Source organism: Mugil cephalus, chromosome 19 (genome assembly GCF_022458985.1).
Source record: "Mugil cephalus isolate CIBA_MC_2020 chromosome 19, CIBA_Mcephalus_1.1, whole genome shotgun sequence".
Lineage (NCBI taxonomy): Eukaryota > Metazoa > Chordata > Actinopteri > Mugiliformes > Mugilidae > Mugil > Mugil cephalus.
The window spans coordinates 2,208,895-2,225,021 of record NC_061788.1 but is presented as its reverse complement, the minus strand read 5'-3'; the positions used below and the strand labels follow the sequence as shown (position 1 = coordinate 2,225,021).

The window sequence follows — 16,127 nt, the reverse complement described above, 5'->3', positions numbered from 1 at the left end:
CATCGCTCATGTTGTTCTATATCGATGTTTAGAGGTCGTAGTTTTGACTCTGGATCTAAGTAGAACCTCACATTAACATCTGGACCATCTGGTCCACAGTCCACATGTGGAGGAGGACTTGACGATACATATCACGATACTGGAGTCACGATACGACACATTATTGCGATATTATGATACTGGATATATTATAGTATGAGTCCTGGTCCAATTAAAAACCTGATACTGAACTCATCCATTCATTCATCCACTGGTAGAAATGAACCTGAACCAGAGACGCCTGTTCATTAGTGACGAGACTTTAAAAGATTCTGAGAACAAAATAAACTAGAAAGACAAGAAATATAAATAAAAAGACGACCAGCTGTTCTTGGTTCTGAAACAGCAGTAGGCTCAGATCTATAATACTAATTTAAATACTAATTTAAGACAGACTTTTGATCTTGTTCCTAAATCTGGATCATGTCTCCAAGTTTAGAATAAGTAAACCCACCCTGCCACAATAACCACCCTTGGAATAAACAGAGAAATAATAATAATTCATACATAAATAAATCAAATTAATTTATTGACACTTTTTATCCTCAGGATCAATTTGACTCCAGCCAATAAAAAACTCAAAAATTATTACAATTAAAAATATATTTATTTGTTTGTTGACCATTTATATCATGTCTAAGTTCATATTCTTGTTACTTATAACATTTGATATGAAAAACTATTATCAAGAATACTATTATGTCAGGGTCAGTGTCCCCATTAAATTAGGAAAATCATTAAATATGAAACAAAACAAAAGATTGTTCATTAAACTCTGAATGAGCCCAAAGACAAATAACAGGAGGTTAAAGATGAACAGGTGAGATCAGTTTGTCCAGGATGTTAATGTGAGATCTGAACAGCTAATACAGGTTAAATTGGGATTTAAAGATGTACTTTAAGACGTAAAACGTCCCGTCTGTGTCTCGAGACTGAACCTTTGTGTGCGAACAGATAATCAGGACCCGTCCTTGAACAGCCTGTCGGTGATGAACGCCGCCGACCTCCGGAGCAACATGGACTCCAGCTCCCGCTCTCAGCAGAGCGGTCAGGGATGGATCAACACCTACCCGCTGTCCAGCGGCATGTCCACCACCTCCAAGAAGTCAGGTCAGACATTTTAACCCGAAGAGACACAATAAAGTCACCGCAGTTTGTTAAGTGGACGCCGTGGCGTCTCCTCTAAAGTCGTCATGTGAGGATCGATACTGAAATGTCGATACCTGCGATACCAGATCTTTAAGCTCTAAAACTATTGAGATCTGAATGATGGGCTCCGGGTAAGACACAACGGGAGAGTCTGTGGAACATCACTGCTTTAAAGTGAAGCCAAACAGAGACATTAGAGAGAGTCTGTCCAACTAATGAATGGAGCGTCTGATCTGTCCCTCTATGCTGATTGGTTCTGAGCTGGTCACGTGTTTCATGTTAGATACATCCAACCAATATTCACCCATAGAGAAGTGGAAATAACAGAGAATAAAGTTGGATTTAAAGTTAAAACACGGAGGAAACTCCACCGTTTCCCCAGTGAACAAAAACAGAGAAAGTTATGGAGCAGAAGATTAAAAGGAAGAACTGGATGTCAGCTGGTTTCTCTCTATTATTTGATGAGGTAAATGTCAATGTCTCTGTTTAATGTTTAAGATTTTATATAGAAATATAAAGTCACATCATCATTAATGTGAACCTTGATCTCAAAAACACCCAACACCACTTTACACATGAATGGAGTTTGAAGTTAGCCTAGCCTTATGCTAGCATTATGCTAGCTAGTTATCTAGACTAAAGGCTTAGAAAAATAGCAGCTAGCGTCATAAATACTGTGAAACCCATGTGTTCAGGTAATTTATGTAGAAAGACACATTTAACTGAGACGTAACTTTACTTTAGTAACTACTAAGCTATTATAGTTAGCATGCTAATGCTATAATGATAATACTGAATAACAGTAAGAATAGTTTCATTTTCACTATTTCTGAGTAATTTGAACCTTTTAACGGTGATGTATGAACACGGAGACGGAGGAGAAGGTAAACACAGCTCCATGACTGATGAGGTGATTGGGCTACAAAGCATTTTACAGGATCATTTAAGATATTTAAAGGAAGTAGACGCTGGGATATTTAAGTGAGGGCCTTTTACATATTAATAACATTTATAGGAACGTTAATGGTGGAAATAAGACATTTATTTAAACATCCGCCCCATAGAGTTACACTGTAGAATCTAACCTCTGATGTAGCAAACATGGCGCCTGTAATATGAGTTGGACAGACTCTCTCTAATATACGACTCTGAAGCCAAACCAAGTAGAGCTCCCCCTGGTGGCTGGAGGCTGCAGGATAGATTATAAGCTACTAATTCTCTCACTCTTCTTCTGCTTCTTCTAGGAACGTCCAAGAAGAGCAACAGAGGAACTCAGCTTCACAAATATTACATGAAGCGCAGAACTCTGCTGTTGGCCTTACTGGTGAGAACCAGCCTGACTCCTCCTCTTCCTCCTCCTCCTCCTGGTTCGTTCTGACTCCTTCTCGTCTCCTCCTCCTCCTCCTCCTCCTGTGCAGGCCAGCGAGATAGAGCGTCTGACCACGTGGTACAACCCGCTGTCCACCCAGGAGCTGAGCATCTCCACGGAGCAGTCTGTGGAGACCAGCATCTCCAACTGGAGGTCCAAGTACATCAGCCTGACGGAGAAACAGTGGAAGGACAACGTGAACCTGGCCTGGAGCATCGCCCCCTACCTGGCCATGCAGCTGCCCCCCAGGTCCTCCCTCCTCCCTCATCACATCTCATCACATCACATCACATTAATAAACACGGACACACTTGGACACAATAAGAGACATTAGGTTTCATTAGAACCAAACTAAACAACATATATCACCTCCACACACCAGACATCTCTCATCCATAAATCTGATCACGTCTCCACGGTAACCACATCACCCCCCCATGTCTGAACCCGGCTATGTTGTCACGGTTACCAGGTTCAAGAACGACGCCATCGTGGCGGAGGTGACCCGGCTGGTGAGGCTGGACCCCGGAGCGGTCAGCGACGTCCCCGAGGCCGTGAAGGTGAGATCACTTCACTCCAGCCTCAGTAGAAACCTGGTCCCTTCATACGTCTGCTGAAATATTTTTATTTATTTGTTTTATTTATGTTTTTTTTGTCCCAGTTCCTCGTGACGTGGCACACGATCGATGCCGACTCTCCGGAGCTGAGCCACATCTTGTGTTGGGCTCCGGCCGACCCCCCCACCGGTCTGTCCTACTTCAGCAGCATGTACCCCCCCCACCCCCTCACCGCTCAGTACGGGGTTAAAGTGCTGCGCTCCTTTCCTCCCGTACGTCCGGATTTATTTCACTCTTCAAAGACGACGAAGCTTTAATTTTTCTAAAAACTAAAACAGAACCTTTCTCTTCTCAGGACGCCATCTTGTTCTACATCCCTCAGATTGTACAGGCTCTTCGTTACGATAAGGTAAAGCCCGGTGTTATTGAAGCTAAACTGTTCCACGGCCTGGTGTTGACTGTGTGTTCTGGTTCAGATGGGTTACGTCCGGGAATACATCCTGTGGGCGGCTCAGAAGTCTCAGCTACTCGCACATCAGTTCATCTGGAACATGAAGACCAACATCTACCTGGACGAGGAGGGACACCAGAAAGACCGTGAGTGGACAACTCAAAACTCAAACCTTTGTTTTAGATGATCCACAACCTGGAGACAAGAATACACTGACAGCAGTCAGCCATAACATTATGACCACTCAGTGTCTCATGGCTCCTGCCAGCAGGTGGAGATAAATCAGAGAACAAGAAGAACATTTTAGAAGAAGAGTTGATGTTAGAAACAGGAAAAATGTTCAAGTTTAGGAAGAAGAGAAGGAAGAGGCACAACATGAGGATGGGGGAGAAGAAGAGTAAAAACGAGGAGGAGGAAGATGAATAAGGGGAGGATGGGGAGGGAAAAGGAGAAAGCAAATGTGGAAGATAGAAGGAAGAAGAGGACGCATGAGATGAAAATGAGGGGGAGCGAGGGAAAACGGAAGAAAAAGAGAAACAGAAGGAAGATTAAGAGGAAATGGAAGGTGGAGAGAAGGAAGAGGAAGAAAAGGTGGAAGATGATGAGGAAGAATTGGCCAAAGATGAGGATGAGGAGGAAGACGAGGTGGTCCTAATGTTTTGGCTGATGGTCTATCATCACTATATCTCTTGTAATTAAAACCTTAATAAAACTAGTCTAGTTTTCTCCTTTTATCATCACGTTTCTTCTTCTACTGTGTAATTATTGGTATCTTCCTGCCTGTTGACAGAACCACCGTTAGCCCGTTAGCTCGTTAGCTCGTTAGCTCGTTAGCTCTCATTAAATCACATGTGTCTCCTGTAGCCGACATCGGTGAACTGCTGGAGCAGATGGTGGAGGAGATCACGGGCTCCCTGTCGGGTCCGGCCAAAGACTTCTACCAGAGGGAGTTTGACTTCTTCAACAAGATCACCAACGTGTCGGCCATCATCAAGTAAACCTCCGTCCTGATAGAGAGGGTGGGGGGGGCGGGTCCACGGGTCCACGGGTCAATGGGTCCACGGGTCCACGGGTCCACGGCTCCACTCCTTCACATTTAACTCTGCTCTGTTCTTAACTTTTCAGACCAGTTCCAAAGGGAGACGAGAGGAAAAGAGCTTGTCTGAAGGCGCTGTCAGATATTAAAGTTCAGCCAGGTAACGTTTTATTAGTATTGTCCTTAATGTCCTAAATGTCCTTAATGTCCTAAATGTCCTAAATGTCCTTAATGTCCTAAATGTCCTTAATGTCCTAAATGTCCTAAATGTCCTTAATGTCCTCCACTAACTGATTTATTGTCCAGAGCAAAGTTCTTCCACACAGACGACACTGGTGGAAATACTCTTCTTCTTCTTCTTCTTCTTCTTCTTTGTGTTATTGGCAGCTTTGACGTCAGTCAACCACCATTAAAACAGAAGAAGAAGAAATAGACGCAGTCTCCTTCTTCCTTCCTCCCTCCCTCCCTTCCTTCCTTCCTTCCTTCCTTCCTTCCTTCCTTCCTTTCTTCCTTCCTTCCTTTCATCCCCTTCCTTCCTTCTTTCTCTCCTTCCTCCCTCCCTTTCTTCCTTTCATCCCCATTCCTTCCTTCCTTCCTTCCTTCCTTCCTTCCTTTCATCCCCTTCCTTCCTTCCTTCCTTCCTTCCCCCCTTCCTTCCTTCCTTCCTTTCATCCCCTTCCTTCCTTCCTTCCTTCCTCCCTCCTTTCCTTCCTTCCTCCCTTCTTTCTTTCTTTCTTTCTTTCTTTCTTTCTTTCTTTCTTTCTTTCTTTCCTTCCTTTCATCCCCTCCCTTCCTCCCTTCCTCCCTCCCTTCCTCCCTTCCTTCCTTCCTTCCTTCCTTCCTTCCATCCTTCTTTCTTTCCTTCCTCCCTCCTTTCCTTCCTCCCTCCCTTCCTTCCTTTCATCCCCTTCCTTCCTTCCCTCCTCCCTCCCTTCCTTCTTTCCTTCCCCCCTTCCTTCCCCCTTCCTTCCTTCCTTCGTTGCTTCCTTTCATCCCCTTCCTTCCTTCCTTCCCTCCTCCCTCCCTTCCTTCTTTCCTTCCCCCCTTCCTTCCCCCTTCCTTCCTTCCTTCGTTGCTTCCTTTCATCCCCTTCCTTCCTTCCTTCCTTCTTTCTCTCCTTCCTTCCTTCCTTCCTTCCTTCCTTCCTTTCATCCCCTTCCTTCCTCCCTTCCTTCTTTCTTTCCTTCCTCCCTCCCTTCCCCCCTTCCTTCCTTCCTTCCTTCCTTCCTTCCTTCCTTCCTTCCTTCCTTCCTTCCTTCCTTCCTTTCATCCCCTTCCTTCCTCCCTTCCTTCCTTCCTTCTTTCTTTCTTTCCTTCCTCCCTCCCTTCCTTCCTTCCTCCCTTCCCCCCTTCCTTCCTTCCCTCCTTCCTTTCACCCCCTTCCTTCCTTCCTTCCTTCCTTCCTTCCCTCCTTCCTTCCTTTCATCCCCTTCCTTCCTTCCTTCCTTCCTTCCTTGCTTCCTTCCTTTCACCCCCTTCCTTCCTCCCTTCCTTCCTTCCTTTCTTCTTCCTTCCTTCTTTATTCTTTCTTCTTCTCACCCATTGTCTCTGGACCCTCCAGGGACGTGGTCTTGGTCTGATTCTGAGTTAACTTTCCTCTCCTCTTTGTGTTTCCCAGGCTGCTACCTGCCCAGTAATCCTGAAGCCATCGTACTGGACATCGACTACAAGTCTGGGACCCCGATGCAGAGGTAGCGGCGCCTCAGTGTGTGTCGTACTCTGATAAATGTGTTGCTGTTGTTGTTGTTGTTGTATTTGTTGTTGTGTCTCACGGGCGTCGGTTTCTCTCAGCGCTGCCAAGGCTCCATATCTGGCCAAGTTCAAGGTGAAGCGTTGCGGGGTGAGCGAGCTGGAGAGGGAGGGCCTCCGCTGCCCCTCGGACTCGCTGGAGGAGGGCGAGGAGAACCCGGACGGGTCCCGCAGGGTCTGCTGGCAGGCGGCCATCTTTAAAGTGGGAGACGACTGCAGACAGGTTAGAGCAGCTCCTCTGTGACGTAAACAGACCCCGTTCATCGCTTAGATTCATGGGACGGTGATGATTTACAACCGTTACCATGGAGACAGAGAGAAATGACATCATCAGGTAGAAGTTTATTAATGAAGAGGAGCAGCACGTCTACTGGAAATAGAACAGGAAGAGGAGGAGGAGGAGAAAAGGTGGGATAAGAAGAAGATGCATAAAAAGAGAAGTAACAGGATAAGGAGAAAAGAGGAGAGTGGAGTAGACTAGAAGAAGAAGAAAGTGGAGGAAGAAGAGAATGAGGAAAAAATTAAGAAAAAGAGGAAGATTAGAAGAAGAAAGAGGAGAAGGGACGTGTTGTGGAAGAGGAGAAGAAAGGAGAACAAGTTGGAGAGGGAGAAGGAACTAGGAGGAGATGAAGGAGTAGTAGCAAGGGAGGATGAGGAGAAGATAGATAAAAAGAAGAGAAGTATTAGGAGGAGATTAAAAAAGAATGAAGTGGAGTAGAAAAAGAAAGTGGAGGAGGAGGAGAAGCAGGAAAAAATGTAGAATGAGAAGAAAAGAAGAGGGAGATTAGAAGAAGAAGGAGGAGAAGGAATGTGTTGTAGAAGAGGAGGAAGAGGAAAAATGACGTGGAGAGGAAGAAGAAGGAGTATTAGGACAAGAGGATGAGGAGAAGAGGGGTAGGAAGGAGGAGGAGAGGATATATAAAAAGAAGAGAAGTATTAGGAGAAGATTAAAAAAAGGAGAATGAAGTAGAGTAGAAGAAGAAAGTGAAGAAGGAGGAGAAGCAGGAGGAGGAAGAGAATGAGGAAAAACGTAGAATGAGGAGAAAGAGGAAGATTAGAAGAAGGAGGAGGAGAAGGAACGTGTTGTAGAAGAGGAGAAGATGAATGAGGTGGTGAGGAAGAGGAAGGAGTATTAGGACAGGAGGATGAGGAGAAGGGAGTAGGAAGGAGGAAGAGGAGGAGGAGGAGGAGAAAAAGTGGGATAAGAAGAAGATGCATAAAAAGAAAGAGAAGTAGCAGGAGAAGGAGAAAAAAGGAGAGTAGAGTAGAAGAAGAAGAAAGAAGAAGAGAATGAGGAAAAGAAAAAGAGGAAGATTAGAAGAAGAAGGAGAAGGAACGTGTTGTGGAAGAGGAGGATGAGGAGAAGAAAGGAGAAGAAGTTTGAGAGGGAGAAGGAACAAGGAGGAGAGAAAGGAGTAGTAGCAAGGGAGGATGAGGAGAAGATAGATAAAAAGAAGAAAAGTATTAGGAGGAGATTAAAAAAGGAGAATAAAGTAGAGTAGAAGAAGAAAGTGGAGGAGAAGGAGAAGAAGAGGGAGGAGGAAGAGAATGAGGAAAAAATGTAGAATGAGGAGAAAAAGAGGAAGATTAGAAGAAGAAGGAGGAAAAGGAACATGTTGTAGAAGAGGAGAAGATGAATGAGGTGGAGAGGAAGAAGAAGGAGTATTAGAAGAGGAGGATGAGGAGAAGGGAGTAGGAAGGAGGAGGAGAGTAGGTGGACAAGAAGAGGGAGGAGAGGAAGAAAGAAAGGAAGAGGAGGAATCTCCACGTCCTCCTCCAGTCCTGAATGTTTACAGAGAAGAACCATGTTTATTTACTAGTAGAGGTTACCATGGTTACCACCTCCTCCATTATTAGACGAGTCCATTGCTACATGTCCCCTCTGTCCCCTCTGTGCAGGACATGCTGGCTCTGCAGATCATTGGTCTCTTTAAGAACATCTTCCAGCTGGTCGGTCTGGATTTATTCGTCTTTCCTTACAGAGTCGTGGCCACTGCCCCCGGGGTAAGAACCTCCTTCACCTCCTTCACCTCCTTCACCTCCTCCCTCCGGTCCACTTACATCTAGTCTCACATCACCATCATGCTTTTACTCCTGATGAGGACAAAGGTCAGAACCTTTTTATCTTCTCCCGTCAGTGTGGAGTGATCGAGTGCATCCCAGACTGTAAGTCCAGGGACCAGCTGGGCCGACAGACGGACTTCGGCATGTACGACTACTTCCGCAACCAGTACGGAGACGAGTCCACCCTGGCCTTCCAGAAGGTAAATCCAAGGAGGCGTGGATACAGGGAGTAGTTAGGAGACAAACTTCTAATGCTAACTGCTAATGCTAATACTCCATTGTTTCACCAAGGAGTTTGCTGATAAATGCTGGTTTCATTTACTTTAACCTCCTCCTTTTGTTTGGTTTTAATCTCTCCAAGTTATTTAGGATCAGTTGGACCTAAAATGTATAAAAACTAATCATCTTTGAACAGGAAGTAGTAGTTTTTGGGGGAAAAAAAACAACGTCCTCATATGTGAAAACTGGGATTGTTTCATTATTTGTATTATAATTAAGTCACCGATATGCGACAAAATATTAAACTTTTTATTTTAATATCTGAACATGGCTGAGCAAAGACAGAACATTGAAGTCCTTGCTAATTAGCAACGTTGCTATTGCTAAAATTTGTTAAATTTGCGGCTCAAATAAATAAGTTTTAACCGTAGAATTTTATGAGGTTTTGTTCCTCATTCACTTTTGTCCTGTGATTGTCTATAAAATTAATCTACTGTGTTTTTACCGACAAGTGTATTGATCCATTGCTACCACTAGATGTCAGACTAAAGTGTCCACTAATGAGGACAACAGGTTTAAATGAAGCCGAATAAGCTGCAATAAAACCTAAAACTTAACGTCCCCATATGAGGACGCAGGGTCTCAGCTCCAACATAAATGTCGCCATTTAACCAGAGTGTAGCTTAAAGCTAATTTACTTCTTTAGTCCATTACAGGTCAGAAAACACACGCCTCCATCTAGTGGTGCTAATAGTTGTACTATAGGTAACACATAGACACAACATAACTATCTTGTACGGGAAGTTAGCTTTGCACTGATGTGTAGCATACACATAGGTGACTGGTTTCACTGGAGGGTATGTAGTACAGGCTAAATAAAATGTCCAAAGGTTAATTTGTGTGTATTAGGGTTGTTGCAATATCAGATTTTCACTTCCCAATAACAGTATTATCACAATATCAACAAAAAATGTAAATAATAACAGTAAAATCCAGGAAACGCAATTTTAATTAGGTCGTTCTCTCTCTTTTGGGAGTTGAATTACGCTTAAAATAACGATAGAAAACTGAGGCGGATGTAAAACACACACTGGATCATTTGCATGATATTATCACACTTTGTTTTTATCCAAATGGAGAGTGTGCCAGGTTCTGTTTTTACTATAACCTTTGTCGAATATGTGAGCTCATGTGGTATTTCAAGTTGTTACTGAATGAATTCATATCAGGGAGTTTCCTTCCATCTATAAATCTACATATCTGGGTCATAAAAGTAGATTTGGGAATCGTCGACATAACGTCAGAGCTGATGTTCTGCTGGCTTTCTTCCTGCAGGCTCGGTATAACTTCATCCGCAGTATGGCCGCCTACAGCCTCCTGCTGTTCCTGCTGCAGATCAAAGACCGACACAACGGCAACATCATGCTGGACAGCAAAGGCCACCTCATCCACATCGGTACCCACCCCCTTCTTTTATAAGTGTCAAAATTACAAGTTTTCAACAAAACTGGAACCTGTTTGAAAGTTTTCCACATCAACACAACAGTAGCTACGTTTCCATTACGGTGATATTTCTGAAATTGATAATTTGATAAAGAACAGTTGTGCATTGTTTTAAATGAAAGGTGTTTTGTGAATGAGCTGTAACTCTCATAAAGTCTCGTCTTCATGTGATGTCCCATAATTCTCTTAAATTCTCACTTTGAGCCCCCGTCTTGTCTCCAGTGACGTCTGTGACGGGGAAATGACAAAAAAGTGTGTCCATTCCACTTTAAACCTTTATATGGATACGTCTGAAAAACCACCTCATGAGAGCATGAAAGTGTTTTGGCTTCAGATATTTGGGTTTTGTGTATTTCTAGATTCAATGGAAACGCAGTGAGACCCAGAACTAAACAGCAGATGGCAGCAATGAGCCCAAACTACACTTATTTTTCTTTTTGAATTTCAGTTTGTTGATGACTAATTTTTTTAAAGGATGGTTCATTAAAAACTTTTTCATAATTGTTACTTCTCTGAACTAAAACAAACGGGAAAATCTGGAATTGTCATTTTTTCTTCTTTTAGTTTTTCTATTTTGTCTTTTTTTATTCTTGTTATTTATTCTTTGCTTTATTTTTTCCTCTTCCCTTTTATTTTTGTCTTTTCTTTTTCCTCATATTTGTTATTTCACTTTTGTTTGATTGTTTTTTCTTTATTTTATTTTCTTCCCTTTCTCTCTATTCTTTCATTTCTGTATTTCCTGATCTTGTTTTCTTTCTTTTTTGCCTTCTTCCTTTCTTTGTTCTTCCTGTTTAATTCCCTTCTTCTTTTTTCACCTCTTTTTGTCCTCTTCTTTAAATCTTTTCATCTCACTTCTTTCTTTTGTAGTTTGTCATTTTCTCTTCTTTTTTGTAGTTCTCTTTTCTCATTTGTTTTTTGGCTTCATTTGTTTTTCACTTCTTTATGTCTCTGTCTTTTTTATGCTTTTCTTGTTATATGTCCCTTCTTCTTTTTTCTCTTTTTTATTTTGCTTTCATTTCATTTGGATTTAAGGCCGATAAACAACAGTAACATTTCAGGTTAGCTAGCTAGTTAGCTTCAGGTTGATTTATCGGTAGAATCGGAGGAGAAAACCAGCCCTGTATTAATTTATTCATTTTTGTTTATTAGGTGAGGACGGTGCAAATTAACAAACTCTTGGAACAAATACATGACACTGTGTGAATATGCTGGATACTCTTCAGATCAGGTCGGGCTGAATGTGGCCTCTGGTCTGGAGTTTCTTGGAGGTTGAAGTTTCTTCCTCTGCAGATCAAATCTGATTTGTTCGCTCCCCTCCTTCAGATTTCGGCTTCATGTTCGAGAGCTCCCCCGGCGGTAACCTGGGCTGGGAGCCCGACATCAAGCTGACGGATGAGATGGTGATGATCATGGGCGGCAAGATGGAGGCGACGCCCTTCAAATGGTTCATGGAGATGTGTGTTCGAGGGTATCTGGCCGTGAGGTACGAGAACGAGCCGGGGGAAGATGTTGTGGATGTTTTCTTTGGTTCTGACTGTTGTTCTTCTCTAAACTAACAAACAGACCCTACATGGACGCTGTGGTGTCTCTGGTGACCCTCATGCTGGACACTGGACTTCCGTGCTTCAGAGGACAAACCATTAAACTCCTCAAGTATGTCCAACCGGGTTTTAAGCTTCTGAACTCATTTATGATGTTAGCCACGTGAGAAGAAGTAAAAGAGGAAACCGTGATGTCTGTGAGATGAAGGGAATGTAGAGAACCGTAAAATTAGCTTTTCCTGTGAATTAAATGGGTGTAGACCTTAAATTTATTGTGTTTTATCAAACCTACAGCAGCCAGATTAGATCAGATACATCAGTTTATCTGTTCTCAGTTTAATAACTCAAGTATTGATCTTCTTACTAACACTTCACTAAGTTACAATTGGATTTAAGGAAAATAAACAACGAGAACATTTCAGGTTAGCTAGCTAGCATCGGCTTGTTTTATTCGAGAAGAAAACCAGTCCTGTATTTATTTATTTTTGTGTATTTGGAGAGGACGGTGCAAATTAACAAACTATTGATATTAATACATGACTTTATGTAAATATGCTGGATTTTAGACAGAACAACTACAACAACGTTTCAGGTTAGCTAGCTAGTTAGCTTCAGGTTGATTTATCAGAACAACCAGAGGAGAAAACCAGTCCTGTATTTATTCATTTATGTTTTTTATTTCTTTGGTACTATAGTGCAAATTAACCAACTATTGGTACAAATACATGCTAGATTTTTAGCTAGAACAACATTTCAGGTTAGCTAGTTAGCTTCAGGTTGATTTGTCGGTAGAATCGGAGGAAAAACCAGTCCTGTATTTATTTATTTTTGTTTTTTATTTCTTTGGTAGTATAGTGCAAATTAACAAACTCTTGATACAAATACGTAACATTGTGTAAATGTGCTGGATTTTAGCTAGAACAACATTTCAGGTTAGCTAGTTAGCTTCAGTTTGAGTCCTGAGCTTTGTTCTCACTTATATTTAACCATTTTTGGATTAGAAAAAAAATACATTTATTTTAGTCTTTTAAACATTAATATATGTTTTATTTTCTTCAGAGGACGTTTTAATCCTCAGATGAGTGAGAAAGAAGCAGCAGCGTTCATCATCAAAGTCATCCAAAGCTGTTTCCTCAGTAGCAGGTGAGAAAAAAAAAACATCGAACCAAAGTAAAGAAAATATTTCACTGGTCCAGAATCAAAGAGTATATGTTCACCTATATTTATATATATAAAAAAGGCCGTAGTAATGGATAAATAAATAAAAGACATAAATTCACACCATTTACAAGTGTCTCACTGACATGACAGCGCAACCATGTGGTCAGCTTGTTCCAAAATCATCTCCTAAAGTCAACAACCAGTTGTTCATAGTTCTGAAACAGTGGTAGGTAGAGGTCCATTAGAGACAACCATAATCACCATCATGGTGGAGATAGATAAATAAATAAATACTGACTTAACAGAGAATTTCACACTTTGTTCCAAAATATGGATCATGTCTTTAACCCTCTAGAGTCGACAAACGGGCTGGTGCATTCAATTAACATGACCAATTAAAGACGTAGCAGCAAGACGCAGCATCACTGAGTCTCTGTTTCAACTTTCGTAGAAAGAACTAACTTCAACCTATAGACCAGTTTTTAAATTGTGTTGATAGGCCAAGTAAAACTAGACTTATTATAAATAATTTACGCCACAGTTTATCCTGAATATTGTCATCATGTTGGTGCACGGAGAAACAGGGAAAAGGAAAACACTAGCAAACAGACAGCGGACCTTTCAACCAGTCAGGAAGTGATAGTGCATCTGAATTTTAATGTAAATATTTGTAAATAACTATTGTTTGCTAAATTTACGTTCAAATTTTTAAAAATGGTTGGTTAAACGTGTTTGTGGTTTTCAAAGAGAAAAGTGACTTTTTCCTCCTGGGATTTGATGGTTTTAGTCTGGTTTTAGGTCCAAAGTGTTTGTGTTCAGTTTGTCAGAATGAAAAAAGTCACACATGAGCTGAAAAGAATGAAGCCAAACAAGGAACAAGGTGAACAGTCTTTAAGATGAAATAAAAAGGTAAAACCAAAAGTAGTCAAACACGCGGGTTAAGTCAACAACCATGTGTTCATGGTTCTGAAACAGTGGTAGGTAGAGATCCATTAGAGACGGGTCTAACTAACATCAATGTGGAGATTAATAAATAAATAAATACTGACTTAGCTTTGTTCTAAAATCTGGATCATATCCCCAAGTCGCCAACCAGCCGTTCCTGGTTCTGAAACAACACTAGGTAGAACCCCATGCGCTGTTTTTACAACGTGATCATTTCTCTGTATGTAAACGAGGAAATTAGTGAATCTGTGGATTTTAAACAGTTTTGTTTTCTGTTTTGTTTCCTCCAGGAGTAAAACCTACGACATGCTGCAGTATTACCAGAACCAGATTCCGTACTGAAGACCTGTTCCCAGAATCAGAACAACAAAAAGAAACGGCGTCTTCTCTATGGAGCACTTTAACTTTAACTCTAACTCTAAGTCCAGTTTAACTCCAGTCAGATTTTATAATGCACATCTGTGTTTTAAGGTATTTCTCTCTGTGTGAACTTTTACCAAAAAGAGGAATCACCCTTTAAGTATTTCCTGGATGCTGTTACTCGTTGAGGACGGCGGCCATGTTTCGTCGCTATGCTGTTACCTACTATTATGCACTTTATAGGCCTCAGTGTTTCATCCAGTCTGATGTCGTGATGCTGTCGTAGAACGTACTGTAGAATATTTTACTGTGACTCACACGTATTTATCACTTTCATCACGTTTTATCTCGTCGCTCGTCTTCGAAACTTCGAACGAGACGTTTTTAACTAAACTTTTATCGTGAGTTCTGGTTCAGTTTCAACCTGATGCTGGAAGAAAAGTTTAGCTTTAGACTGGAACTGGTTTTCTTTCTATTCCTCCCTCTTTCTTCTATTCATTCCTCCTTTAGATTTCTTTATGTTTAACTTTTACTCTTTCAGCCTTTTCTTTTTCCCTTCGTTTTGTTTTCCATTTTTTATTCTTGTTATATATTCTTTGCTTTACCTCTTTTCTTGTTTGTCTTTTCTTTTTTATTCATATTTAAATATTTTCACCTCTTTTTTAGCTCGTTTTCTTTTATCTAGTTCTGTTCTTATTTCTCCACCTGTTTTTTTGGCTTCATTCCCATTCAGTCTTTTTTATTCTTTCTTTCTTCTTTCTTCTCTTTTAACCTCTTTTATATTTTACTGCACCCCCCCCCCCCCAGTAGTTCTCCTCCTCCTGGTATTATAGTATCGATCCTGATCATGTGCTCGTGTCTCGTCTGATGAATCCAGATGTTCAAACGTTCCTCTTCTTCCAGATGTTGATAGAACCTAAAAAGCCATCGGAGACGAGAACTCAGAACAGACCTTTATGCAATCTATGGATGTCGTACCGATACATCGTACCGATACATCGTACCGATACATCGTACCGATACATCGTACCGATACTTCGCTGTACGTCACTGATCCTTTATCGTATCAGCCCGTCGTCGTTGATTCGTCATCATTGTATCAACACGATGTCGTATCGATCGGTTCGTCTCAGTATTTAACGGTGTGTGTGTGTGTGTGTGTGTGTGTGTGTGTGTGTGTGTGTGTGTGTGTGTGTGAAGGCTCGTGTGTCCATCCTTGTGAGGACCAATCAGAGGTTCAGTTACTATGGCTCAGAGCGTCCTCATAGAGACATAAAGACATAAAAACCACTACACCCCTGTGTGTTTGTGTTTGTGAGGACATTGTGTCTCATCAAGATCAAAAAAAAACATTAAAACGTTTCCTCAAAATGTTGAAGTCTCCTTCGTTATTTATTTCGTCTTCCTGGAACCTGGGACTAGACCTGGAACCAGACCTGGAACTGGACCTGGAACTAGACCTGGAACCAGACCTGGAACCAGACCTGGAACCAGACCTGGAACTAGACCTGGAACTAGACCTGGAACCAGACCTGGAACCAGCCCTGGAACTAGACCTAGAACCAGACCTGGAACCAGACCTGGAACTAGAACATAAAACAGGCTAAAAGAGAAGAAAGAAGAAACATCAGTGATATAAAATATGGAAGAAGACAGAGAAACAAAGAAGTGGAAAAGAATGAAATAAAACAACAGGTGGAGAAATAAGAACAGAAAATAAGAAGCTAAAATATGAGGAGGCCTGTGTGTATGTGTGTGTCTCTGTGTGTGTTTGTTTTTGTATTAAAGCTGTTTACAGTCACATTGTCGACTCTGTTGATTGTTGTGTTGTGTTTTGTTGTGTGTGCTTCTGTTTGTCTCTCTGTTGTGTCTCTTGTTGTGATGTTGTGATGTCTTGCTGTATCTTGTTTGACTCTGTCATGTTTGTGCGTCTGTAAGTGTCGTCGTTGTCTCCTCTTGAATCCACAGGTCATTTCTCAGTGTG

General features: G+C 41.6%; 1 protein-coding gene across 2 annotated transcripts in view; it reads left to right on the top strand.

Annotated features, from left to right (window-relative positions):
* pi4kaa (phosphatidylinositol 4-kinase, catalytic, alpha a) overlaps positions 1-15,944 on the top strand; it is a 42,001-nt gene extending 26,057 nt beyond the window's left edge. The window contains exons 37-54 of one of the 2 annotated variants that reach the window (XM_047569933.1): positions 994-1,149; positions 2,433-2,512; positions 2,607-2,806; positions 3,030-3,117; positions 3,219-3,386; positions 3,470-3,523; positions 3,591-3,711; positions 4,430-4,559; positions 4,691-4,761; positions 6,220-6,292; positions 6,393-6,573; positions 8,250-8,354; positions 8,489-8,614; positions 9,969-10,089; positions 11,460-11,619; positions 11,700-11,789; positions 12,737-12,820; positions 14,074-15,944. In XM_047569933.1, the coding sequence (XP_047425889.1) occupies positions 994-1,149; positions 2,433-2,512; positions 2,607-2,806; positions 3,030-3,117; positions 3,219-3,386; positions 3,470-3,523; positions 3,591-3,711; positions 4,430-4,559; positions 4,691-4,761; positions 6,220-6,292; positions 6,393-6,573; positions 8,250-8,354; positions 8,489-8,614; positions 9,969-10,089; positions 11,460-11,619; positions 11,700-11,789; positions 12,737-12,820; positions 14,074-14,125 (2,060 nt within the window). In that variant the 3' untranslated portion in view covers positions 14,126-15,944. The remainder of the gene's footprint in view (positions 1-993; positions 1,150-2,432; positions 2,513-2,606; positions 2,807-3,029; positions 3,118-3,218; positions 3,387-3,469; positions 3,524-3,590; positions 3,712-4,429; positions 4,560-4,690; positions 4,762-6,219; positions 6,293-6,392; positions 6,574-8,249; positions 8,355-8,488; positions 8,615-9,968; positions 10,090-11,459; positions 11,620-11,699; positions 11,790-12,736; positions 12,821-14,073) is intronic. The other variant, XM_047569934.1, reaches the window with a different exon arrangement.
* Positions 15,945-16,127: the final 183 nt, after the last annotated feature.